Source organism: Trichomycterus rosablanca, chromosome 9, assembly GCF_030014385.1.
Source record: "Trichomycterus rosablanca isolate fTriRos1 chromosome 9, fTriRos1.hap1, whole genome shotgun sequence".
Taxonomy (NCBI): Eukaryota; Metazoa; Chordata; class Actinopteri; order Siluriformes; family Trichomycteridae; genus Trichomycterus; species Trichomycterus rosablanca.
The window spans coordinates 21,129,679-21,155,570 of NC_085996.1; the positions used below are offsets into that span (position 1 = coordinate 21,129,679).

Consider the following 25,892-nt stretch of genomic DNA (forward strand, 5'->3'; position numbering starts at 1 on the left):
TGCACGCAGACAATGAAGAATGGAGATCAGAGGCGATAAACATATTGCTATGCACTACAAAGAATCGGGACTAGAAGTATATTTTACACTAAAGTAAATATATTTAATGTATTTGATATTTTATTAAAACATTTGTAATGTGATCAGTGCATAATGGTAATGCACTGGGAATGCTGATTAAATGTGTTTAATTTAAATTTAGTGTGTTTAAAACATGGAGTTAAATTCACATGCTGTAGTATATAAAATTAATTAAATATACATAAAATAGTCCAATTTTAGTGTAGTTTAGTACACTTAACACAATCAATTATTTTTTGTATTATAATAAAGAGTAATAAGTACAAAAATAGTTGTTCCATTTTAACACTCTTTAGGTGTAGTGACTACTACATTGGGCAGGCACTAGACTGCTATGCCACATAATACATCTTCAGTACCCTTAACGAATAAAAATATGTGGACACCCGATCATGAGCTTGTTATTAGGGGTGCACCGATCCAACTTTTTCAGTTCCGATACCGATCCGATACATATACTTTGCATATCGGCCGATACCCGATACCGATCCGATATCATTGTTATATTAATAAACCGTATACTTTATCATGTGGGAAAGACTTAAGGCATCAGGATCGACTTAAACATTACTAAGTTTGCAAAACAAAATATAATTAACACAGATATAAATGTACTAAACTGCTATTTATTTGTCAATAAAATAATAAACAGGCATCTTAATATTTCAGTGTTATTTTCACTCAACGAGTAAGCATCCGACGCTGCCTTGGTGACCAAATCAATCCCAGCATTCATTGCGGGTCGGGTGCGCTTTTCTTACAGAAAAATAAACATAGCTGACGGGGCGGAAAAACGAATGGAGTTATTATCAAACGTAAATAAAATATTACTGATTTTTAACTTGTATAAACTTATACCGAGTGTTTTTATTTGCAAGTTCGAGCTTGTCAGGAAATGTAACCGTTATTGGTACATGAAGGGAAATGTTATATTGATGTTAGCGTTAGCGTTAGCGCTGTGCTACCTCAGTTCATTGTTTTTAATGGCAAGATGCTAAATGCTAAACCCGATGGAATCGCTGTGTAAGTAGCGCGTTCGAATAACCTGACTTATAAGTTGATGACTTATTAGAATCCTCTCTACTGAGGCAGCCGCTTATGTAGACAGTAAGACAGCAAGGCAGCTCCTTAGGTTTTCAAACACACCCAAAATGTGGCTGCTGACAATGAGAAAAACAGTAGTAGCTTAAATAACTTTTTCAAATAAACTCATCCGTAAATATTTAGTGCAAACAGTAATTCAAAATAAAATATAGCAGCTAAACCTGAGTAATAAACATGTTGCCATCGAACTTGTTAGCATAGCAAGCGTGAAATACCTCCATGCAGCTCTTTGGCTCGCTCCATGTTGCTCTTTTTGTTTGTGTTATACGCCATATGTCAGCAGCACGTCCTGTATGGGCTTAGCATGCGTCGCAAACGAACTAAAGTGAACATATCGGACCCATGGATCGGCCTGATTATCCGATATCCATCTCATTTTGGTAATATCGGGACCGATATCCGATCTTAATATCGGGACCGATATCCGATCTTAATATCGGATCGGTGCATCCCTACTTGTTATAGCCTATGTTCTATTTCAAAACTATGGACATCATTATCAACACTTGTATATAGACTATTATTTATTATAATAATTTGTATTTATTCTAATTAATCTCTTAGTTATGATAATCAATAGTGTTTATACAAAAGTATATTATTTACAAAATGCACAGCGTTTGAAGACCCCACCCTCTTAGTCTGGTCATTTCCCCACCCAGCAGACACGGTGGCCAGTTTGTGTCTGCTTCAGGCAATGCCATTTGTGCCCGCTAGATGGCGACCTGGGCGCCTGGTTTTCTTTTAATAATTTTGTAAAAAAAAACAAATCAATTGATTTTTATTGATATGATGATTACGTTTATACATGTTTATACATCTATTTACAGCATGTTTTGATCAATTTCTGTATATTTTGTATAAATATGAGTGTATTTTCTTTTACTAGTGCAGTTAAAATACATTTTTCATTGTCTGTTTATGTTAATCTGTGTAGAAGGTTTCTGTCCTTTTTATTTTTATTTATTAAAACACTGTTTTAGGGGGATAATGTTCTGTACTATATTACAGTGTGCACTCTACCATGAAAGAGTTTAAAGGGCTGAATTTTTTAAGGCACTTTAATGATCCTTTATACCATGTTACTGCCGTGGCGTAAGGTTTGAGTCATCCTGAAACATTTGTAGCTGGTACAGATGTGTGACCATGGCAACACAAGCAACAAGGGAACAGAACGTCTGGCATGTCAGCAAGTGCAAGAGTCTGGGGAACAGGAGTGTTCAAATGTAGTCACTGTTAGACAATAACACAGACATACAGTCATAGCCAAACATGCACCCCTGCACTTCATTAAGATAATGCACCACCTCTTCCAGAAAACTGTTGCTAATACAAATGATTTATTATACAGTGGTACCTTGAAACTCACCATCAGTTGGTTCTGGGAGTGGCGTTGAGGTGTTGAGTTTTAAGGTATTTTTTCCCATAAGGATGTTTGGGAAACTTGTTAATGCGTTTCATGGTCCTGCAGAAGTGCATATTTTTTAGGCTAATGTAAATAATGGGGTTGCTTTCGACACTTATACACCGTAAATAACACAGGAATAATATAAAAACACTGAAATACTATTAAAAACTGTTAAAAATTAATGTAAAAATACAATAAAACCTTCACTTTACCTTCACTTCTTTATTGTTTTGTTATGCTTCTTAATCACAATTACTAACAATAAACTCAGAGGCCTCAAACTGCCTTACTGTACATTACTCTTACAAGTGGCAAGCCGTAGCCTAGTGGTTAAGGCACAGGACTAGTAATGCTGGTTCAAAGGTTGCTGGTTCAAGCCCCACCACTGCTAGGTTGCTGCTGTTGGGCCCTTGAGCAAGGCCCTTAACCCTCAGTTGCTCAGACTGTATACTGTAACTGTACTGTAAATCGCTTTGGATAAAGGCGCCTGCTAAATGCCGAAAATGTAAATGTGAAGTGTATGTAAAGGTTTTTACAGTGTTGTATGTCTTAAAATCAACACACATTCCTGTAAAAGCAAATAAATGTTATATGGATATTGAATTTTAAGCAAGGTATGTTTAGTATTCATTAGTATGCCTTGAATTAATTACAAATCTCTGTGGAAAGGAAATCTATTTCCTGCCCTTTAGTCCTTCCATTGCTCATTCTCTCTCTCTCTCTCTCTCTCTCTCTCTCTCTCTCTCTCTCTCTATATATATATATATATATATATATATATATATATATATAGATCAGTAATGCTTGTAATTATCCCATATCTTTAATAAGCACTTGTGTATGTGTGTGTGTAGATGTGTGGGCTTGTATTGATTTCCTCATAGGGTCCTTATGATGATTGAAATACGTGTCCAACTATAGAGCTGGTCACTACATAGAAAAGGTCATTTATATATATTTACTAATCACTTCATCATGGACAGCTTTCCATAAGTATAAAGTACCTGGTACAGTACACGTACGTCAATCAGGCATAACATTATGACCACCTTTCTAATATTGTGTTGGTCCCCCTTTTGCTGCCAAAACAGCCCTGACCCATTGAAGCATGGACTCCACTAGACCCCTAAAGGTGTGCTGTGGTATCTGGCACCAAGATGTTAGCAGCAGATCCTTTAACTCCTGTAAGTTGCGAGGTGGGGCCTCCATGGATCAGACTTGTTTGTCCAGCACATCCCACAGACACTCGATTGTATTGACATCTGGGGAATCTGGAGTCCAAGTCAACACCTCAAACTCGTTGATGTGCTCCTCAAACCATTCCTGAACCATTTTTGCAGGGTGCATTATCCTGCTGAAAGAGGCCACAGCCTTTCCATGAAAGGATGTACATGGTCTGCAACAATGCTTAGGTAGGTGGTACGTGTCAAAGTAACATCCACATGGATGGCAGGACCCCAGCAGAACATTGCCCAAAGCATCACACTGCCCCGGCCGGCTTGCCTTTTTCCCATAGTGCATCCTGGTGCCATGTGTTCCCCATGTAAGTGATGCACACGCACATGGCCAGCCACATGATTTAAAAGAAAACGTGATTCATCAGACCAGGCCACCTTCTTCCATTGCTCCGTGGTCCAGTTCCAATGCTCACATGCCTATTGTTGGCACTTTCGGCAGTGGACAGGGGTCAGCATGGGCACCCTGACTGGTCTGCGGCTATGCAGCCCCATACACAACAAACTGTAATGTATTGTGTATTCTGACACCTTTCTATCAGAACCAGCATTAACTTCTTCAGCAATTTGAGCTACAGTAGCTACAGCCCACACGGGCCAGCCTTCGCTCCCTACGTGCATCAATTAGCCTTGGCCGCCCATGACCCTGTTGCCGGTTTACCACTGTTCCTTCCTTGGACAACTTTTGATAGATACTGACCACTGCAGACCGGTAAAACCCCACAAGAGTTGCAGTTTTGGAGATGCTCTGACCCAGTCGTCTAGCCATCACAATTTGGCCCTTGTCAAACTCGCTCAAATCCTTACGCTTGTCCATTTTTCCTGCTTCTAACACATCAACTTTGAGGACAAAATGTTCACTTGCTGCCTAATATTTCCCACCCACTAAGAGGTGCCGTGATGAAGAGATAATCAGTATTATTCACTTCACCTGTCAGTGGTCATAATGTTATGTCTAGTGCAGTACCCAAACTGTCATCTTATGCTGAAAGTACATTTGTGATCAGATGTAAACCAAAAACATCTGTAGAAAGAAGAGCTAGGTGAGCATATGACACAAGGACTGAAATGATACCACATTTTAACCTAGCAGCTCTTAAAATAAATTGTGCTAACCCACTTCCACTGTGATCCAGGGTTTAAATCCTGAGTGGTGATACTGGGGTGGTCGGGATCTGCATACAGACTCACCGTTCTTAGCATTTAAGCACCAAAAAAAAACTGTTGCAAAATTAATTTAAATCCCAAGACTGTCATGCCCCTTACCAATATACTGGTGCTGGTCATAAAAATGATTTATTTCAGTAATTCCATTCAAAAAGTGAAACTTGTATATTATATTCATTCATTACACACAGACTGATATATTTCAAATGTTTATTTCTTTTAATGTTGATGATTATAACTGACAACTAATGAAAACCCCAAATTCAGTATCTCAGAAAATTAGAAAATTGCTGACCAACTTTATGGAAATGCAGATTTCATTTTCCAACAGGACTTGGCACCTGCACACAGTGCCAAAGCTACCAGTACCTGGTTTAGGGACCATGGTATCCCTGTTCTTAATTGGCCAGCAAACTCGCCTGACCTTAACCCCATAGAAAATCTATGGGGTATTGTGAAGAGGAAGATGCGATATGCCAGACCCAACAATTCAGAAGAGCTGAAGGCCACTACCAGAGCAACCTGGGCTTTCATAACACCTGAGCAGTGCCACAGACTGATGGACTCCATGCCACGCCGCATTGCTGCAGTAATCCAGGCAAAAGGAGCCCCAACTAAGTATTGAGTGCTGTACATGCTCATACTTTTCATGTTCATACTTTTCAGTTGGCCAACATTTCTAAAAATCCTTTTTTGTATTGGTCTTAAGTAATATTCTAATTTTCTGAGATACTGAACTTGGGGTTTTCATTAGTTGTCAGTTATAATCATCAACATTAAAAGAAATAAACATTTGAAATATATCAGTCTGTGTGTAATGAATGAATCTAATATACAAGTTTCACTTTTTGAATGGAATTACTGAAATAAATCAACTTTTTCATGATATTCTAATTTTATGACCAGCACCAGTACACAGATTAGCCATAACATTAAAACCACCTCCTTGTTTCTACACTCACTGTTTATTTTATCAGCTCCACTTACCATATAGAAGCACTTTGTAGTTCTAAAATTACTGACTGTAGTCCATCTGTTTCTCTGCATGCTTTGATAGCCCCCTTTCATGCTGTTCTTCAATGGTCAGGACTCTCACAGGACCACTACAAAGCAGGTATTATTTAGGTGGTGGATCATTCTCAGCACTGCAGTGATAATGACATGGTGATGGTGTGTTAATGTGTGTTGTGCTGGTATGAGTGGAGGCAGCGTCCTGTGACCACTGATGAAGGTCTAGAAGATGACCAAATCAAACAGCAGCAATACATGAGCGATCGTCTCTGACTTTACATCTACAAGGTGGACCAACTAGGTAGGAGTGGCTAATAGAGTGTACAGTGAGTGGACACGGTATTTAAAAACTCCAGCAGCGCTGCTGTGTCTGAACCACTCATACCAGCACAACACACACTAACACACCACCACCATGTCATTGTCACTGCAGGGCTGAGAATGATCCACCACCTAAATAATACCTGCTCTGTGGTGGTCCTGTGGGGGTCCTGATCATTGAAGAACAGAGTGAAAGCAGGCTAAAAAGGTATGTAGAGAAGCAGATGGACTACAGTCAGTAATTGTAGAACTACAAAGTGCTTCTATATGGTAAGTGGAGCTGATAAAATGGACAGTGAGTGTAGAAACAAGGAGGTGGTTTTAATGTTATGCCTGATCAGTGTATGTAAATAGAAAAGTCTTAAGGGCTTTTTGAGGGCTTAACTATGGCATCATAGGAGAGTGGAGGTTTAAACACTCAATCTTTTGATTAAAACCCAAGAGTTAAAACCCCAACCACTAAGGAATTGAAGATACAACTATACACAAGTCTTTGGTGGGTGTGTGTTAGGAAGGAGGTGGTATAGCTTGGTCAACTCTGGGAGTAAGGGAGGTGTCACCTTTTCCCTGCATGGATTAGGCATCATTTAATTCAATTCAAATATGTAATCCAATTTGCCAGCATGGATCAATATCCAAGAAAGTGAATCATTGTGAAGAGGGAGATGATGTCAGCCTGCATTTCCCCCTCTCGCTTACACTACCTGAGTGAGTCAGGGCTGGATGGATCAGTATGAATCTTGAGTGTTTTGAAGACTTTTTAGTTGGATAAAGTCATATTCGTGCTGCCCGTTATAGTAACTGATACAGCTCTGTGTGGGCTGGTGAAAGCAGCAGGCATGTTGGTGGGGGCATGTGCTATGCTGCGGATGTATATTTATGATTAGCAATAAATGATTTGTACTGTATTATAATTAGTGTGACCTGAAATTATATATTTGTGACAGGCCTACATTTGAGAGGCACATGAGAGACAATGACAAAAGGACATGTGATCAGTGTGTCAGACATGACCCTTCTTATGCTCTGTTCATTCTTCTTATTCTCTTTTAAGACCCTCTCTCTCTCTCTCTCTCTCTCTCTCTCTTCTCTCTCTCTCTGAGTCATCTGGATGACATCATTCAGATTGTGGGAATTGAACTCTATAGCAGATTAAAGAGGATTGATTATAACCTGCATGTGTGAACTACAGAGGGTGGAAAAAAATAACAGAAACCCTTAAAAAGTACAAGCCAAAAGTTTGTATACACCTGACTATCAGCTTGTTATACATCTAATTCCAAAACCATAGGCATAAATATTAATGCTTAGTTCATTAATTAATGCCTACATGATTTTTGCCCTGATTTTCGCTCGCTGACTGGTTGCCACTAGATGTGGCAGCTCGGGAGCAACTCGGCTCTCGATCGCTATGTGTGAACTGTTCAACGACCGAGTGGCTCGAGAAAAATATCTAGCATGTTAAATATCTGGATCAGTCAGGCGGCTGGCAATGAGTGCTTTGTCGAACTACAGCCAATGAGAACGCAATATACGGGGTGAGGGGGAAACCGGGGGGGGAGGTTAATTTAAAATTAAGGGAAAATATACTTGTATTTATAACAAAAAAGACATTTAAGACATTAGAAAGGTTAGGTAAGGGGGGGTTGGGAGGTCTGGCACGGATTAGTTCTATTTACATTATTTCTTGTGGGGAAATATAAGTTTAACTAATGAACATTTTGACTTAAGAACAGCCCTAAAGAAACAATTAAATTCGTAAGTCAAGGGTCCACTGTATTTCTGACCTTATCGTTCTCGACAAAACACAATACCAACACTGCATTGCAAAAAATATTTATTAACCTCCAACTCACTACAGTACAGACAATCCCTGCTGGATCGCGTAGCCCAGTCCACTCTGATTCATTTCTTTTCTCCTTGCTTTTATGCTGCACATTAGCGCACAAACAGCTTTGATCACTCGCTTACTGTTGACGTGCATTTTTGGACGTAGAATAGTTAAACCCCTTGTCACTTCTCGTGTGTGTTTTTGTAACAAAACGTAGTTTGGGAGACTAGACAGACTCGCCAGGGTTCCTGTGAAACCCCCATCACAGATCAGTCTTGTAGTGTGCAATACACACCGACTTGAAAGACTCCCGATTGCAAGAGATCCAGTTGTGTAGTGTGAACTGTACAGCGATCTGAACAACTTGAAAGCCGTGTAGTGTGAACTTGGCATAAGTTACATCACCACATTCTGTGGCTACAACAGCCTTTACTCTGCTTGGAAAGCTTTCCACAAGATACTGGTTTCAATGGGCACAAATTCCCACTTGGTCAAAAGAGCAGTTGTGAAGTCAGGCACTGATACTTGTTCAAAAAAGCCTAGCTTGCAATCCAATTTCTGATTAACCTTAGAAGTGTTTAGTAAGGTTGAGGGCAGAGCTATGTTTAGACCACACCAAACTTATCAAACAAAGCCTTTATTGACCTCACTGTTTGCACAGGAGCACAGTCATGATGAATCAGCATTGGGCTTGGGCTTGCCCAAACTGTTGCCACAAAGCTGAATGCATATCATTTATTTCATCATATTTATTTTATATAACTGTTAGCAATGGCTGTAGCTGAAATGGCTGTGATTTATAAATACCCTTGGCTAAATAGAGTATTAATAATATGAAGCTAATGGACCCTCACTAAACAGCTTTGTTCTATTTTAAAATGCTGCCATGCCAAGAAGAAAATGATTCTGTTTTTGAAGAGGCCATGGGCGACACTTGATTTATGCTTTTGTTCAGCTCTTTAACTCTTGAATATTTTGCCTTTCACATGAGAACAATATAATCCTGTAATATGGGAACATAATCACAGAATTGGCTTGCACAGGAAGTTCCTGTAAAACTACATGATATAGGACTAATAAATCCTTTGAGTTCCTTTAACAGAAATCTGTCCAAATGTAGGAAAGGAATGAAGATTTTCACTGTATTTGTAATTCATATTATGAGACTTCATTGCTCATAAATTCAGGTTCAGTTGAGTCTCCGTGCATCACTCATTAAAATGTTTAATGAAACGCTGGAAGAAGTGGACTCTTTCTCCACTACTGCAGAACACTGCAGAATGAGCTGGTGAAGAGAAGAATGGAAATCGGCATGGCAGTGATGGTCAAATTAACAAGGACATAGAAAAACAAATCAATTAGCACCATCACCAAGCTACGATTGATGAAAGCCCTGGTCTGGTCAATAGTCCCATATACTGTAGATGTGAAGCCTGGACCCTGCACTGAAAAAAATAAAAAAAATAAAAATAAAAAAATGAGTCCAGATGGTTAACTTAATATTTTAAGCAAAGTTGTAAAGAACAATCTTTATGAAACAAGGTGAGCATTATTAAAAACCTTTATTAAACAGAATGGGGTAAAATACAATATGCAATACAATATCTATAAAACAATAAAATAAATAACAGAGATGCTAGTGGATTTGGAAGTTCTCAAGATCCTCTAGTCAGTTCGTGTTTTTGTTTTCTTCCATACAATTCAATGCCTCCAGAGTAATGTTCTCTTGACAGCAAAGACTGGAGCCAATGAGTGCCACATTACTGGCTGAGTTCTCTGAAAAATAGTTAAAGAATCTTGATATAAGGCCTAGTGGAAAAGCCAGGCAGGTCTGAGTCCAGCGAGAGAAAGAAAATGCAGCTAAACAAAGAAAACAGCATAAAGTTGGCAAATGAGGCCAATCTAAACAGACCACCTTCAGCTACAGTATATTAATGCTTAATGAGGAGTAGGGACCACCCTTGAAGTGCCTATTAAAGGAACCAGCAATGTCAGTCATCTGCTCTTCTATACCCTTGCTTGACCATAATGGCATGTCAGGTAGGCATGATTCTATAGTCCATGACTCCAGCCAGTCTATAGGAGAGGTGGCCTGTTTTACAGTATGAATGCAAGTAAAAATATTCTGTTATATTTGGTTTATATATTTGCTGTTGAGGAAAAAGGTAGAGTAAGTATGGCATTTACATTTGTGGAAAATAATTCATTAAAATGTAAGTCAAACATTAAAAATCTGATGTTAAATGTGGGTCAAACAAACAACTGTGAAGTAGGACTTATAAACAGGCAAAATAAGACTTACATGCAAATTATTATTTCGATCATTTGAAAGATGGAATCACCTGTTTACACATTTAAAAATGAGTTTTTCTCCAATTATCTTCCAATTTAGTCAATTTATAGTCTTCGCTGCTGGGGATTGCTGTTGTATATTGTGGTATATTGCTGCTCACACCTTCTCTGACCCACATACAGCCCTTAACAGAACCCTTTTCCAACCATGCACTTTGCACAGTCGCCTCTATCTGCCAATCAGGGTGGTTTGAAGACCCTGCCCACTTAGTCTGGCCATCCCTCCCTGCAGGCACTGCCAAATATGCCCGCTAGATGGCGTCCAGCCGACCGGTGGCAACACCGAGTTTCGAACCGAGGAGTTGAGAATCTCGGCGCTGGTGTGCTAGCGAAATATCCCGGTGTGCCACCTGGGTACCATATTTGCTGGTTCTATTAAGTTTGACTTGCTTTCACCACATAATTTACTTATTTTTATTTAGGGGCAATTTAAGGTAGTCATTTTATTTACTGGTATGATATTTGGGGCTTTAAATTGGGGGAGTAAACCCACATGGAACATGAACTTGACTTAGAGATGAGGATCCATGAGGAACAAAGGACAGTGGAGCTGTTTGGCATAACACTACTTGTGGTGCCACCCTTTTGCTACAAAGAATTATTGAAAAGGATTTAACTTTTTTTGTCATATGCATAGTATAACAGGCAATTACAATCACATTTCATCTCTGCATATCTGTTGGGTCACCAGCAGATATTGTAGTGTTTTAAAAAGTATATATAAATATATTTAAATTACAAATGTCACAAAATTACAAAATGTAATGTGCAAAAACTGGATAAAGTATAAACAAGTTGAAATGGAAGGTAGGTATCTTGTATTAATGTAGAAAATGCTCTGGAGACACAGCTGTCCAATTTGCTAGACAAGCTAATTGTGTCTTGATCGCTGACCAGGCAGATCATATCGCTGAGACTTTACAGTGTTAAATATTATCAAGAGATTTAGGCAAAATGTCAAAACCACTACTAAATCATAAATTACAACCCCAAATCAGAAAAAGTTGGGACAGCATGGAAAATGCAAATAATAAAGACTTTTATTTGATTGCAGACAGGATGAACCTGAGATATTTCATGTTTTATCTGCTCAACTTCATTTCATTTATTAATAAACCTTCAGTCCTGAATTTCAGGCCTGCAACACATTCCAAAAACAGTTGGCATTTTCACCACACTTAAAAGACGTTTTGGCACGTGGCAAGTGATTTAGTGTTTCTGCTTTTATTTTGTCTCATTCTTCCTGCAAACACGTCTTAAGATGTGCAACAGTACGGGGTCGTTGTCATTTTTTCGTTTCAAAATTCTCCACACATTCTCTATTGGGGACAGATCAGGACTGCAGGCAGGTTAGTCTAGTACCCGTACCCTCTTGCTCCGCAGCCATGCCTTGCCATGTAATGTGTGCAGCATGTGGTTTTGCATTGTCTTGTTGAAAAAAGCATGGATGTCCCTGGAAAAGACGACGTCTTGAAGGCAGCGTATGTTGCTCTAAGATCTCAATGTACTTTTCTGCATTAATGCTGCCATCACAGAAGTGTTAATGACCTTTGCCAAGGGCACTGACACAGCCCCATACCATGACAGACCCTGGCTTTTGGACTTGTTGCTGATAACAGTCTGGATGGTCCTTTTCATCTTTGGTCCGGAGCGCACAGCATTTTTTCCAAAAATAGACCTGGAATGCTGATTCATCTGACCACAATACACGTTTCCCCTGTGTGATGGTCCATTGTAGATGCCTCCGAACCCAGAGAAGTCGACGCCGCTTCTGGACATGGTTACCATAAGTTTTAAGCTGCATTTGTGCATGTAACTCTGTATTGTAGTGCTTGACAAAGGTTTGCCAAAGTAATCCCTCACCCATGTGGTTATATCAGCTATTGTTGAGTGGCGGTTCTTGATGCAGTGCCGTCTGAGGTATCGAACATCACGGGTGTTCAGCTTAAGCTTGCACTCTTGGCCTTTACGCAAGAAATTCCTCCCGGTTTCTTGAATGGTTTAATGATATTATGCACTGTAGAGGGAGAAATATGCAAATCCCTTCCAATCTTTCTTTGAGGTACATTGTTTTTAAACATTTCAATCATTTTTTCACACATTTGTTGACAAACTGGAGATCCTCTGATCATCTTTTTTCATCAAAGACTCAGCCTTTCCTGGATGCTGCTTTTGTACCAAACCATGATTACAATCACCTGTTTGGAATCACATCATTATTTAGTTTTTTCACCTCATTACTAGCCCTAAATTGCTCCCATCCCAACTTTTTTTGGAATGTGTTGCAGGCCTGAAATGCAGGAATGGAGGTATATTAACAAGTGAAATGAAGTTAAGCAGATAAAACATGAAATATCTCGGGTTCAAACTGTCTGCAATCAAATAAAAGTCAAAGTAAAAGCAAGGAACACTGTGTTTTTATTTTATTTGCATTTTCCATACTGTCCCAACTTTTTCTGATTTGGGGCTCTACTGTTTTTTTTTTATTAATACAAGTTGAAACCGATTAATGAATCATGGCTGTTGTTTAGTAGCATTTCACATACTCTGCTGATTTTACTCCTTCTTATCCAGCTCCTGTATGTGTATCAGATATGTGCAGAATGAAGGAAGCGCCTGAAAATAATCACAAGTAGTTTTTACTTCTATAGAACATTTCTATGAAATAATTCAAATGTTAAAAACCGCCCACTCGTGTTCAGCACGACCCCCTGCAGCACATCACAAAGAAGTAACGTCTTCTTTCTTTTCCACCCATCCGTCTACCCTTCACCCGTTTTACCTCCCTCCCTCTCCTTGTTTCTTCACTATACGTACAAATACATGTATTTTCCTCTTTCCAGTGTCCCCCGCCTCTCCTCTCTATCCGCTGAAGCAGAGATGCTGGTTCTCTGTGCGCTTTCTCGACCAATGGCTGCTCTGATAGGTGATGTCATGCATTAGGAGTGGTATTGCTGCTGATGCTGCCGAGCTCTTGTATCTGAGGAGTGGCAGACACTGGGCAAAAGCAGGAGAGAGGGGGATAACGACTGCACACATTACCAAGGAGAGGGGGTAAGTGTGCACCCTATGAAAACAAGCAAGCCTAACTAAACAGAGTTATTAGATTTGCTGATTTTGATCAATTTTAATTAAACTGATTGGTTTATATTAATATATTAAACACTTGTATTCTTAGACTGATTGTGCTGCGTTGGACAACGTTAGAAGAACTGCATTTTGTAATGCAACATTTGTGTTAGTCAGTGATTAATGTATGTGGGGAAGTGTTGTGTCTATGTAAAGTGAATATTGGAGCATTATGAGTGTGTGAATGTTTTCTAATATATCTATGCTTGGACAATATGTACGAATGTAAACAATGTTCACAAATTTCCTAATTTACTGCCATTTCTCAAGGTCTGTGAGTAAAAAAAACTACGTACAAGCTGGCACCTTGCATGTATGCCACTCGGTTCAAGCATCAAGTTGTCTAATAGCGTTTAAGAAAAGAACAATGCACTAAACGTTTTAATTTATAATACCTATGTATGCTTTTTGATGCTGAACTGTTCTGATGTCGTTAACCTCCAAGCGCGGCTGTGGCTTTCCTTGACGTTCCACTGACATATTGTAAATAAACGGCCGTGTCTGCAGGAAGCAGGTATTGATCAGAGTGCTGTGTGTGTGGGAGGGTGGACAAGGTTAGTGTACGTGTGGACATAGCAGGACATGGTTACTCGCTATGTCGGTCTAAAACAATGCGCCAAAGCAGGTGTATGAGATATGGATGTGGTCTGTATGCCATACAGGGCCCGGTGAAGTGAAAGGCAGTCAAAATTATTGTAACTCAGATGACGTCCTTATATGAACTCTCTCTCTCTCTCTCTCTCTCTCTCTCTCTCTCTCTCTCTCTCTGTGTGTGTGTGTGTGTGTGTGTGTGTGTGTATCTGCATATTTTTAGGCCTGCTGTCAGTAGGACACTGTAGACATTGTAGCAGTCACCTCCCTAAATCTAAATTTATGCCATTCCATCACAATGCAGCCAGTCATTCCCAAATAGGCAACATCTGTTTAATGGATAATAGTGCTTTGCTATTAGCATTTTTCTGCCCGATTTGGTCTTTTGGCTGTGTCACTTAGCTATTTTTTTCTTTTTTTTAAGAGAAAGTGCTTAATGGAGCACTTTTCCTCATTTAAGGAAAGGCAGAAGGTGGATTGCCATCACAAAATCGAGTAAATGAGTAAGTTTGTGGTTCACTTCACTGAACTGGTTCCCTGCATATTTTGGATATGGTAGCATGAAAGAGTTGCAGCATGAATCTGCAGCAAATCTGGTGCTGCACAACATCAGCTGCTCAGATTCTGTTGTGTACTTCTTTATGTGTCTGCTGGGGGTTTCCTCTTGGTAATCTTGGTACTTTCACCCACTCTTTAAAACATGTCAGTAGGTGGTTTGAGTAGTTTAGGTGTGCACATGTGTGTGATGCCCTGCAATGAACTGGGTGTGTTCAGCCTTGTATCCCATTTACTGCCTATAACCTTTGTTTTTGGCCATATATTTTAATTAAAAATCACACCGTGCTGCCTTAAATGATAAACCCCCCATGCTTGATTTGTAGCCAAATATATGCTCATGATCAAACTTTTCAGTTTGTGGTCATGTGACTTGCTTTTTTATTTATTCATCTCATGCAGCTATGTGAATTTGGGTGTAGGACATACATTTAAAGTTACACCTACAGCATTTATCAGACTTTTTTATTTAAAGTAATGACTAAATACCAAGCAAGCAATTGAGGGTTAAGTGCCATAGTCAGTAGTTCAACAGTAGCAACTTAGTGGTAGTGGGAATTGATCTGGCAACCTTAACCATTGAGCTACCACAACCATACACCTACCTTCTCTTGCTTTATTGCTCAATTCCACCATACCAACCATCTGCCTGTAAAACTGTCAAATTACACGTTGCACAAAAGTCCAAAAATAAATGTCATATTTACAGAAATCCTGTTGGGCAGCACAGTGGCTCGGTGGGCACTGTCGCCTCACAGCAAGAAGGTCCTGGGTTTGATCCCCAGACGGGGCGGTCTGGGTCCTTTCTGTGCGGAGTTTGCATGTTCTCCCCGTGTCTGAGTGGGTTTACTCTGGGAGCTCTGGTTTCCTCCCACAGCCCAAAAACATGCAGTCAGGTTCATTGGAAACACTGAATTGCCCTATAGGTAAATGTGTGTGTGTGTGTGTGTGTGCCCTGTGATGGACTGGCACCCCGTCCATGGTGTTACTGTGTGCCTTGCGCCAATTGAAAAGCTGGGATAGGCTCCAGCAACCCCCTGCAACCCCAATTGGATAAGCTGTTAAGAAAGTGAGTGAGTGAGTGAGTGAGTGAGTGAGTGAGTGAGTGAGTGAGTGGAAATGGTGTTTTGACCTCTAGTGGCACTGTAGAGCGCCATATGATTATTCAACAAGTGTTCCTCAGGAAAACGTAGTACACAAAGATAACACAGACCACATTTCCACCAGGGCATTGGGGTGGTGCAGCAGTAAATTGTGCTAGACCACTACCGCTGGAATCCAGGGTTTGAATCCATTTTTAACAATACTATAGGCCGGTCAGGCATCTAAGAACAGATATGATTGTCTATGTTCTGTCCAGGGTGTGTTACTGCATTGCACATAGTGATTTGTGGGAAACTGGACCTGCGGTGACCTTGACCAAAATAAAGCTGGGGTAAAACATAAAAATGAAATTAGAAATAGAATTTCAATTGCACTGTTTCACACTCTCACATTCATCTGGCAACTCAGATAAAACATTTCACCAGTGGGTGCGGCTTCTTAGCAATGATCAGCCTTGGCACAAGGCAGTCGAAAGAGGAGGCAGGCTTAGCACACTATAATGGATAACACAAAGACGCTTTTTTTATCAGTTGCTTCATAGGAGCGGCACAGCAAGAAGAGCCTGGCTTTGATTCCCTGGCCATGGTCCTTTCTGTGTGAAGGTTGCATGTTCTCCCTGTGTGGGTTTTCTCCGACAAGTCCTAAGACATGCATGCATTCAGGCCAACTGAGGCAACTAAAATCATCCTAAGTACGTGTGTGTGTGTGCCCTGTGACGGACTGGCGTGTTTCCTTCCTTTTACCCAATGAATCAGTGAATCAGGCCTACTGTGATCCACTGTGATTCACTGAATGAATGAATGAATGAATAGTTGCATCCTGGTCAGTAGCACAGTGGTGCAATGGGTGCAAGAAAGAAATATAGTGGCTGCAATTCATCTAAGGGTAACACTCACAAACTCACTTTCTTACTCAAGCTAAAGGGGTAGAGAGAATTCAATTAGTCAATCCACATTCTGCATTAATTTGGTGATGGGAAAGTACACATACCTGAGGAAAACTCACACAGATACAGTGTAAACATACAAAACTCCTCCTAGACAGTGACGAGAAGTAGGAATCAATCCTAGGATCCATGTTGCAGTGCAGCACTTTCTCCACCAGCTGTGCCTCTTCTGCTTATTTATTCTTAATTACACAGAGAACAAGTCTGATCAGCAGGAACTGTTGTTGGCTCTAAGTATGAGGCTCCAGAATTTGATATTGAGCTCCAGAGTACTCTGGTTTCCTCCTGCTTCCCAAAATTCACTCTAAATTGTCCCTAGATGCAAGTAAGTAAGTGAGAATGGATGTGTGGTTGTGCAGTATCCTGGAGTGAACTTGTATCTTGTCCAGGTTAAATTTTCTTTGTTTGCCCTTTTAGTAGATTACTCGAAAAACACAGTTATATAATACCAATGAACACATGGGTGTATATATAAATATTTAAAAAAATGGATGGATAGATGGATATAAATAGATAGATAAGAGATGGATGGATGGATGGATGGTTAGCTAGATGGATGGATGGATGGAAGAATGAATAAATTGCTGGCTGATTGGATAAATGGATAGGTGTGTAGATTGATGATTGGATGGATTGCAATTTTCTTTGTGTGCTCAGTGGTTCTGTGACCTATTTAAGCTTAGCTGCAATCCTGACCATCAGGATGCAACAACAAGATGAATTGATGAATTAATTAATAAAATGTATAGAATTCATGTTGCCACAATGAATGCAAGCCTGATGTTAAGCAAATTCCATGAAATATGGTTCTGTTAATCTTTTTGGTGTCTAAATTCAAAAACAGTGTAATAGACTGCTGTGCCACCTGAGAGCCAGAGGACGTAGAGTAAATTCATAATATGATTTTCTTTTTCTCTTTCTCTCTTTTAGTAGATTACATGCTCTTTGCTGACTGAGGAAAAACTGACACAATGACCCTGGCAGGTAGGCTCAGTTTACAAATAGATTTTACTTCATGATAATCTTCATGAAAATATGTAGGGCCCTGGTTTGCAGCAACCCTTATTTAGCAGCTAGCTAGAACTACATTTGAACATAATGTATGTGTAACAAGCATATGATAAAGTTTCTGGAAAAAAAACCGTGTACACTCATCAAATGCCTCTTTCCTCAGCATATCGAGAGAAACTGAAGGAGCTCCCTCTAGTGTCCCTCTTCTGTTCCTGCATCAATGCAAATGTAGCTGACAAGCAAACGTACAAGGCTGAAGGTAAACTGAGTGTCAATGCTGTTTTCTGTGACCTTGTAGCTAAAATGGAATATATATTCATGCATGCTGATATGGATACTTCAGGCACCTAGTTATTGTTAGTTTATGGCCCACATGGAACAAGCTAACTTCCCTTGTTCATCCATCCATTACTCTACAGTATATACTGTACATGATAATGATCACTATGCTCATTTCTTTACAAGCAGAACGTTTTAATGCTTGTATTATAGTCTGTAAAGAAAATGTCCTTTGTTAAACATTGTTTATTGTGGGTTTTTATATTTATATAATGGGAGTATAATTTTATTTAACTTTATGACTGTGAGTTCGACCCCCAGGTGGGGCGGTCTGGGTCCTATCTGTGTGGAGTTTGCATGTTCTCCCCATGTCCGCGTGGGTTTCCTCCAGGTGTTCCAGTTTCCTCCCACAGTCCAAAGACATGCAAGTGAGGTGAATTGGAGACATAAAATTGTTCATGACTGTGTTTAATATAACCTTGTGAACTGATGAACCTTGTGTAACTACCATTCCTGTCATGAATGTAACCAAAAGTGTAAAACATGATGTTACAATCCTAATAAACAAACAAACAAACTTTATGACTGTATGGCATGCCTTCATTCACAAGTACATAAAATGAAAGAAGGAAAGTAAACCCAAACTGGCATCTTATACTACAAATATTTGTTAATTAGGATTTTAACATCATGTTTTACACTCTTTGGTTACATTCATAACAGAACAGGTAGTTATTCATTACACAAGACTCATCAGTTCACAAATTCACAAACTCCAATTCACCTCACTTGAATGTCTTTAAACGGATCAACTATAGCTCTATTTATATGATACAGAGAAGTCGCCATATGTAATTAATTACTTAATTACACCATCAAACAATTAATCAAAGTTTAAAATTGCTGCATGTAACCGGGCCAGTTGCACCTGTCAATTGAACTACTGTCAACTGGTGCAGCCTGTGCCCAGCATGGTTCCACTACATGAGAACCTTTCCAGGAACACATCCAGCACAGTTCCAAAAGTGATATTCTCAAAGTACCACAATGCCAGTTGAGTTTCTTAAAAACAGATGAAGTCTGCTGGCATCACAAGCCACCAGGAAGTCGGACCAGGAGGTCCCAGGTGTTTCAGAGAAAGCAGGATTTTCCAAACAGAGGAGCTGGCAAATCAGTGAAAGAGAAACCGTGATATATAGAAAAACTTCCACCTGAAGCAAATTAACAATAAGGTAAAGGTGATTTGCCAGTTAAGAGAAAATGACACATCAATCATCTCTGCCTCTGTGTCTCCTCTGCTGGTCAAAAATGGCAATGGAGAAGGACATGATTCCAGCGTGGCTTACTGTCAAACTTCAACATTGCTTCGTTCTGAAATCCTTTGGCATCTGAGACAAGTTACACAGCATTTATATTTTTTTGACCAATTAATAAAAAATAATATACAAAAAAAGCATATAGATTATATACATACAAAGAAGTGTGTTCACATCATTTAGTTACTAAGAAGCAATTGCAAAAATAAATATAATACATGGTATTAAATGCTTTTAAATAAAAAAAGCCACATAATCTAAATCCACACTGAAGTAAAGAAAAATAAAAATTGTCTTTCTGGATAAATGTGGCCAATAATATTAAAACTAGTATCATTTCTCTAACAGATGCAGTAGACCTCAACTGGTGTGAGATCAAGGACGTGGAGGTGATCGAGTTAAATAAGCAAGCATCAGGCCAGGCATTTGAGGTGATCCTAAAGCCCCCTTCATTCGACGGCGTGCCTGAGCTAAACACCTTCATGCCACAACGCAAGGACCCCTCCCTGGAGGAGATCCAGAAGAAGCTGGAGGCTGCTGAGGAGAGACGAAAGGTTAAAAGAAATGCATACTCTTTATCTGGCTCTGTTTCTCACACACCCACACACAAACAGTACTGTTTGTAAAACAATGAGATACTAACATATACAACCTTCATGCAGTTCCAGGAAGCAGAGCTGCTAAAACACCTGGCTGAGAAGAGAGAGCACGAGAGGGAGGTCATCCAGAAGGCATTTGAGGAAAACAACAACTTCATCAAGAATGCTAAAGAAAAGCTGGAACAAAAGATGGAAATCAACAAAGAAAATCGTGAGGCCCTGCTGGCTGCCATGCTGGAGAGGCTTCAAGAAAAGGTATCACTCGAAAAACACAATTATAATAATACCAATGGATACATGGTTGTTTATAAATATAAAAAAAGATGGATGGATGAATGAATGGATGAATAGATGGATGGATGGATGGATGGATGGATGGATGGATGGATGGATGCATACTTAGATAGATGAATGGATGTTTAGATGGATGGATGGATGCTTAGATAGATGGATGGATGGTTAGATGGATGGATGGTTAGATGGATGGATGGATGGTTAGATGGATGGATGGATGAATACATTGCTGGCTGATTGGATAAATGGATAGGTGTGTAGATTGATGATTGGATGGATGCATAGTTGAATTAATTGATGGATAGTGTGGCTGACTGATTAAATAGATGATTAGATGTACAGATAGATTAATAGATGTATAGCAGAAAGAATAGATGGCTGGATGGACGGATGGATGAATGGTTAGATAGATAGATAGATGGATGGTTAGATGGATGGATGAGTAGATGGATGGATGGATGCTTAGATAGATGGATGGATGGATGGATGGATGTAGATGGATGGATGTAGATGGATGGATGGATGTATGGATGGATGGATGGAAGCTTAGATAGATGGATGTATGGATGAATAAATGGATGGTTAGATGGAGGGATGGATAGATAGATGGATGGTTAGATAGATGGATGGATGGATGGTTAGATAGATGGATGGATGGATAGATAGATGGATGGATGGTAAGATGGATGGATGAATGGTTAGATAGATGGATGGATGGTAAGATGGATGAATGGATGGTTAGATGGATGGATGGATTGATGGATTGTTAGATAGATGGATGGATGAATGGATGTATGGTTAGATGGATGAAAGGATGGATTACATTACACTAGTGTAATGTGTAATAAATATATAAATAAAAACTGTTTTTATGCTTTTAGGACAAGCATGCAGAGGAAGTGAGGAAGAATAAAGAGCTGAAGGAGGAGGCGTGCCGATAGAGTGGTGTGTGGAAGAGTGGACTGTTTTGGTTAGAATTAAATAACATAAAAAAGTAATAATAATTTAAGTGTAAAAAATAAATGTAAAAAATCTCATTTAAACAATGGAGGTGATTGATGTCGCAATTGGAAATTTGATAACGCCGTGGTTTTAATTATGTCAAAACTAATGATGTCAAAAAATTTGCCAAAAAAATTGTGGTTTTCTTTGATGGCAATGCAAGGTGCACCAAAGTTCTAGAGTCAACATCTAGGGGGTAGGACTGCAGGGACCCCTAAGAAAGTTGCTTTGTTTATACTGGGCTAATGATATAAGTAGAATGAAAGAAATACCAGTAGATAGATATATAGATAGCAAGATACTTACATTAGCACTTATTTAGCACATTAGCAAACCTGTAGTATAGATGAATTAATCCAAGACAACCTGACACTGCATCCCATAAAAATGCTTTTTTCTAAAAATTACAATAAAAGCTGTGCATGTTTATTCACAGATCATTCAGTATAGGAGAACATAAGCCTAATTCTTCTAATTGTTTTCGTCATCTAAAAACGCATTTTTATACAATTTAATGATTAAATTAAACGTCCATGTGAGTTATAATGAATTTAGTCTGAACCAACACTTTAAGCACAGTTTAAAAGCACATACAGCTGCAGGACATTTTTATATCATGCTTAATTTACATCTATAATGACGTACTGAGAGCAGATCACTGCATGTCAACACTGTAGAGCAGGGACAACGTGAAAAATTAGGATAGGCCAAACGTTTTGAAACAAAGTAGCAGTTACAGAGGCTGCCCTGCCATTAGATGGGTACGGTGCACTTTGTTTTGGCATGTTACCGTTTCCTTCGTAATATCTGTGTTCATGCAACCGACTAATAACAGTGATAATAAAGAGAACGCTAGGTTGTCAATGTGTTGTGATGAAGACTGATGTGAATTGTTTAGGAGACATACTTGGATGCCATTTGCTGTTTTGTGGTTGCTCTAAAGATTATCCTGAATATGACTTGGCATGGTGGTCAGTAAATGCTTCTCTTTACTAAACAACTCATTTGTGGTCTGTTGCTTATTGTTGATCTTATATTATAAAACATTTCATGAGGAATTCACTCTATTCACTCATGCAGTGAAACCATATAGTATAAAAACATTATACACTTTTTAATCACAATTTAAATCATAATGTAGTATTCAATCCATTTTATCAGCTCCACTTACCATATAGAAGCACTTTGTAGTTCTACAATTACTGACTGTAGTCCATCTGTTTCTCTACATATTGTTTTAGCCTGATTTCACCCTGTTCTTCAACGGTCAGGACCACCACAGAGCAGGTATTATTTAGGTGGTGGATCATTCTCAGCACTGCAGTGACACTGACATGGTGGTGGTGTGTTAGTGTGTGTTGTGCTGGTATGAGTGGATCATATGCGTTTTTCCCATTATCTCCCATTTTCTCCCAGTTTTTTAAGAGTAGTCAATTTGTCTTCCGCTGCTGGGGATCCCCAATTTTTTGCAGTTGAGGAGGGTATATTGCTGCCACACATCCTCCGACCCGCGCGCAGCCCTTAACTGAACCCTTTTCCAGCCATGCACTCTGCACATGCACCGCTATCCGCCAATCAGGGTCCTTACACGGCATTTGAAGACCTCCCTGCAGGCATTTGCCACTTATGCCCGCTAGATGGCGCACAGCCGACCGGTGACAACGCTGAGTTTCAAACCGAGGAGTTCAGAATCTCGGCACTGGTGTGCTAGCGGAATATCCCTGTGCGCATAAAACATATTTTTTATGTCAGGAAAAAAAAACATGAAAAACTCGCTCACTTTCTAAGCCATTTATTCTAATCAGGTTCGCGGGGGTGCTGGAGCCTATCCCAGCTCTCAATGTGCACAAGGCCCACAAAAACACCCTGGACAGAGTGCCAGTCCATCACAGGGCAAACACACATAAACACATTCACACCATAACACACACACACACATCTAAGGGCAATTTTAGTATCTCCAATTAACCTGACTGCGTGTCTATGGACTGTGGGAGGAAACCGGAGCTCCCAGAGGTAACCCACGCAAACATGGGGAGAACATGCAGATTTCATACAGAAAGGGCCCAGACCGCTCCACCTGGGAATCAATCCCAGGACCTTCTTGCTGTGAGTTGACAGTGCTACCCACCGAGCCACCTTGCGATAACTATAAATATATTTCCCTGTTTCCCTATTGTTCATTATCCAAACAGGACATAAATACCCATGTCATCCTGCCATTCAAAAAAATAACAACATCCACCAGTTTGGCTCAAAATAGTATGTACACTTGTAAGGCAGATCATGGCAGTATTCGGATTTCAATGATTAGAACACATACTTTTTGGTGTGAGAAATAAATGCTTAAGTCTATTATAGGTATTCTAAAATATGACAAAATATGCAGGGTCAAAAATATACATAATGCCACTTTCATTACAAATTGTGTACATATAAATTGGACTGGACTAAACCATTTAAATTATTATTTTTTATAATTATTATTTTATTATTCCCTTCTTTTCCTGACTTTAGTGTATCCAATTACCCTATTTTATTGTATTACGTTTCTTCTCTACTGATGTTGAGACAGACACACGCCCCCTCGGACACATGTGCAGTATTCGACAGCATCTTTTTACCTGCACGAGGCGAGTTCATATGCAGATCAGCCTTGTGTACTGAGAGACACACCCTGATCAACGTATTATCCCACGACTATGTGCAGGCACCATCGACCAGCCAGCAGAGGTCGTTATGATGAATCCCCATCCGGCTCCCACCCTGTATGAACAACTGCCAATCATTGTTCATGTAGGTGCCAGCCTGCCGGATAGCAGAGCTGAGATTCGAAACGATGCGTTCGAAATATCAGCTCTGGTGTGCTAGCGTGTTTTACCACTACGCCACCTGAGCGCCCGGACCTTTTCAATTAAACAAAGGACTCACCACCAAGGACAGAAAAATAGTACAATGATTTACTATTGTAAATTCGTACAGATAGTGAGATGTAATTTAAGAATCTGCAAAACATGTGTGATACTGTTTACACAAAAAAATTCTAAATCTTCTACAGCCATGATTGTATGTGCAAGAGCACAAATAACATTTAACTTTCTAAGCCTCTAATAATAAGTTGACTATTGGATGTAATTGGTTTATAATTGCTTGGGTGGTGCAGGGGTACAGAACTGAGATAAGAGAATTAGGGGTTCGAAATTCAGTGGTGCTAGCGATCAGGTATCTGCACAGTCATGGTTGGCTAGAGTCCGAAGCAGGGATGGCCAGCCCAGCCTATCCCTTAGGAGGTGCACTCGTCGATCCCAAGCCTGGATAAATATAGGAGGGATGCATCTGGCATAAAACTGTGCCAAGCCTGGTATGTGGACCAGAATGACCTGCTGAAGTGATTCCTAAATACAGGAGCAGTTTATGATTGTGAAATTACACAGTCTTGTTAGTACTTGGTCTTTTAGAGAAAAGAAAAATGTTTAAAATAGAAAAAAAACGCAACTTTTGCACAATGGTTATTATAGTATTTTAATCAATAAAATGATAAACGATAAATGATACATTTATATACAATTTATTATAAAACCATGTCATTTATTTACAAAGTCAATACATTGCTTAAGCTGTTGCAGCCTCAGTCAAATAATAAAAACATAAAAACACACAGATAGGGTATTGTACAACAATGTGTTACTTGTACTGTATTTACTGTATTTCATTACATAATAGGAAAATAATAGTCTTGGATATAATGACCTTTATATAAATGACAAATCTTCTATAAATACAATTCACTAATCAAGAAAGCAATAAATATAGCAAAAATAAAAACAGAATGCAGAACATATTGAAGCTCTACAACCCCAAATCAGAAAAAGTTGGGACAGCATGAAAAATGCAAATAAAATAAAAACACAAAGTTTCTTACATTTATTTTGACTTTTATTTGATTGCAGACAGGATGAACCTGAGATATTTCATGTTTTATCTGCTCAACTTCATTTCATTTATTAATAAACATCCATTCCTGCATTTCAGGCCTGCAACACATTCCAAAAAAAGTTGGGACAGTAAAGCATTTACCACTTTGTAATGTTGCCATTCCTTTTCACCACACTTAAAAGACGTTTTGGCACAGAGGATACCAAAGGGTTTAGTGTTTTAGGTTTAATTTTGTCCCATTCTTCCTGCAAACACGTCTAAGATGTGCAACAGTACGGTTTGTCGTTGACTTATTTGTGTTTCAAAATTCTCCACACATTCTCTATTGGGGACAGGTCAGGACTGCAGGCAGGCCAGTCCAGTACCCTTACTCTCTTCTTCCGCAGCCATGCCTTTGTAATGTGTGCAGCATGTGGTTTTGCATTGTCATGTTGAAAAATGCATGGACGTCCCTGGAAAAGATGACGTCTTGAAGGCAGCACATGTTGCTCTAAGATCTCAATGTATTTTTCTGCATTAATGCTGCCATCACAGAAGTGTAAATGACCTTTGCCAAGGGCACTGACACAGCCCCATACCATGACAGACCCTGGCTTTTGGACTTTTTGCTAATAACAGTC

General features: G+C 39.4%; 1 protein-coding gene across 1 annotated transcript; it reads left to right on the forward strand.

The window, feature by feature from the left end:
* The first annotated feature begins 13,471 nt into the window (after positions 1–13,471).
* Positions 13,472–22,336, forward strand: stmn4 (stathmin-like 4). Its single transcript, XM_063001245.1, has 6 exons — positions 13,472–13,564; positions 17,766–17,819; positions 18,010–18,105; positions 19,790–19,995; positions 20,104–20,295; positions 21,216–22,336. The coding sequence occupies exons 2-6, from the start codon at positions 17,807–17,809 to the stop codon at positions 21,273–21,275; spliced, it is 567 nt and encodes a 188-aa protein (XP_062857315.1). The 5' UTR covers positions 13,472–13,564; positions 17,766–17,806; the 3' UTR covers positions 21,276–22,336.
* Positions 22,337–25,892: the final 3,556 nt, after the last annotated feature.

Excerpts from the sequence above, each read along its gene's own strand:
- stmn4 (XM_063001245.1), top strand. Across the intron at positions 19,996-20,103 it reads CTGCTGAGGAGAGACGAAAG|TTCCAGGAAGCAGAGCTGCT; the intron begins GTTAAAAGAAAT and ends ACCTTCATGCAG. Across the intron at positions 20,296-21,215 it reads TGGAGAGGCTTCAAGAAAAG|GACAAGCATGCAGAGGAAGT; the intron begins GTATCACTCGAA and ends TTATGCTTTTAG.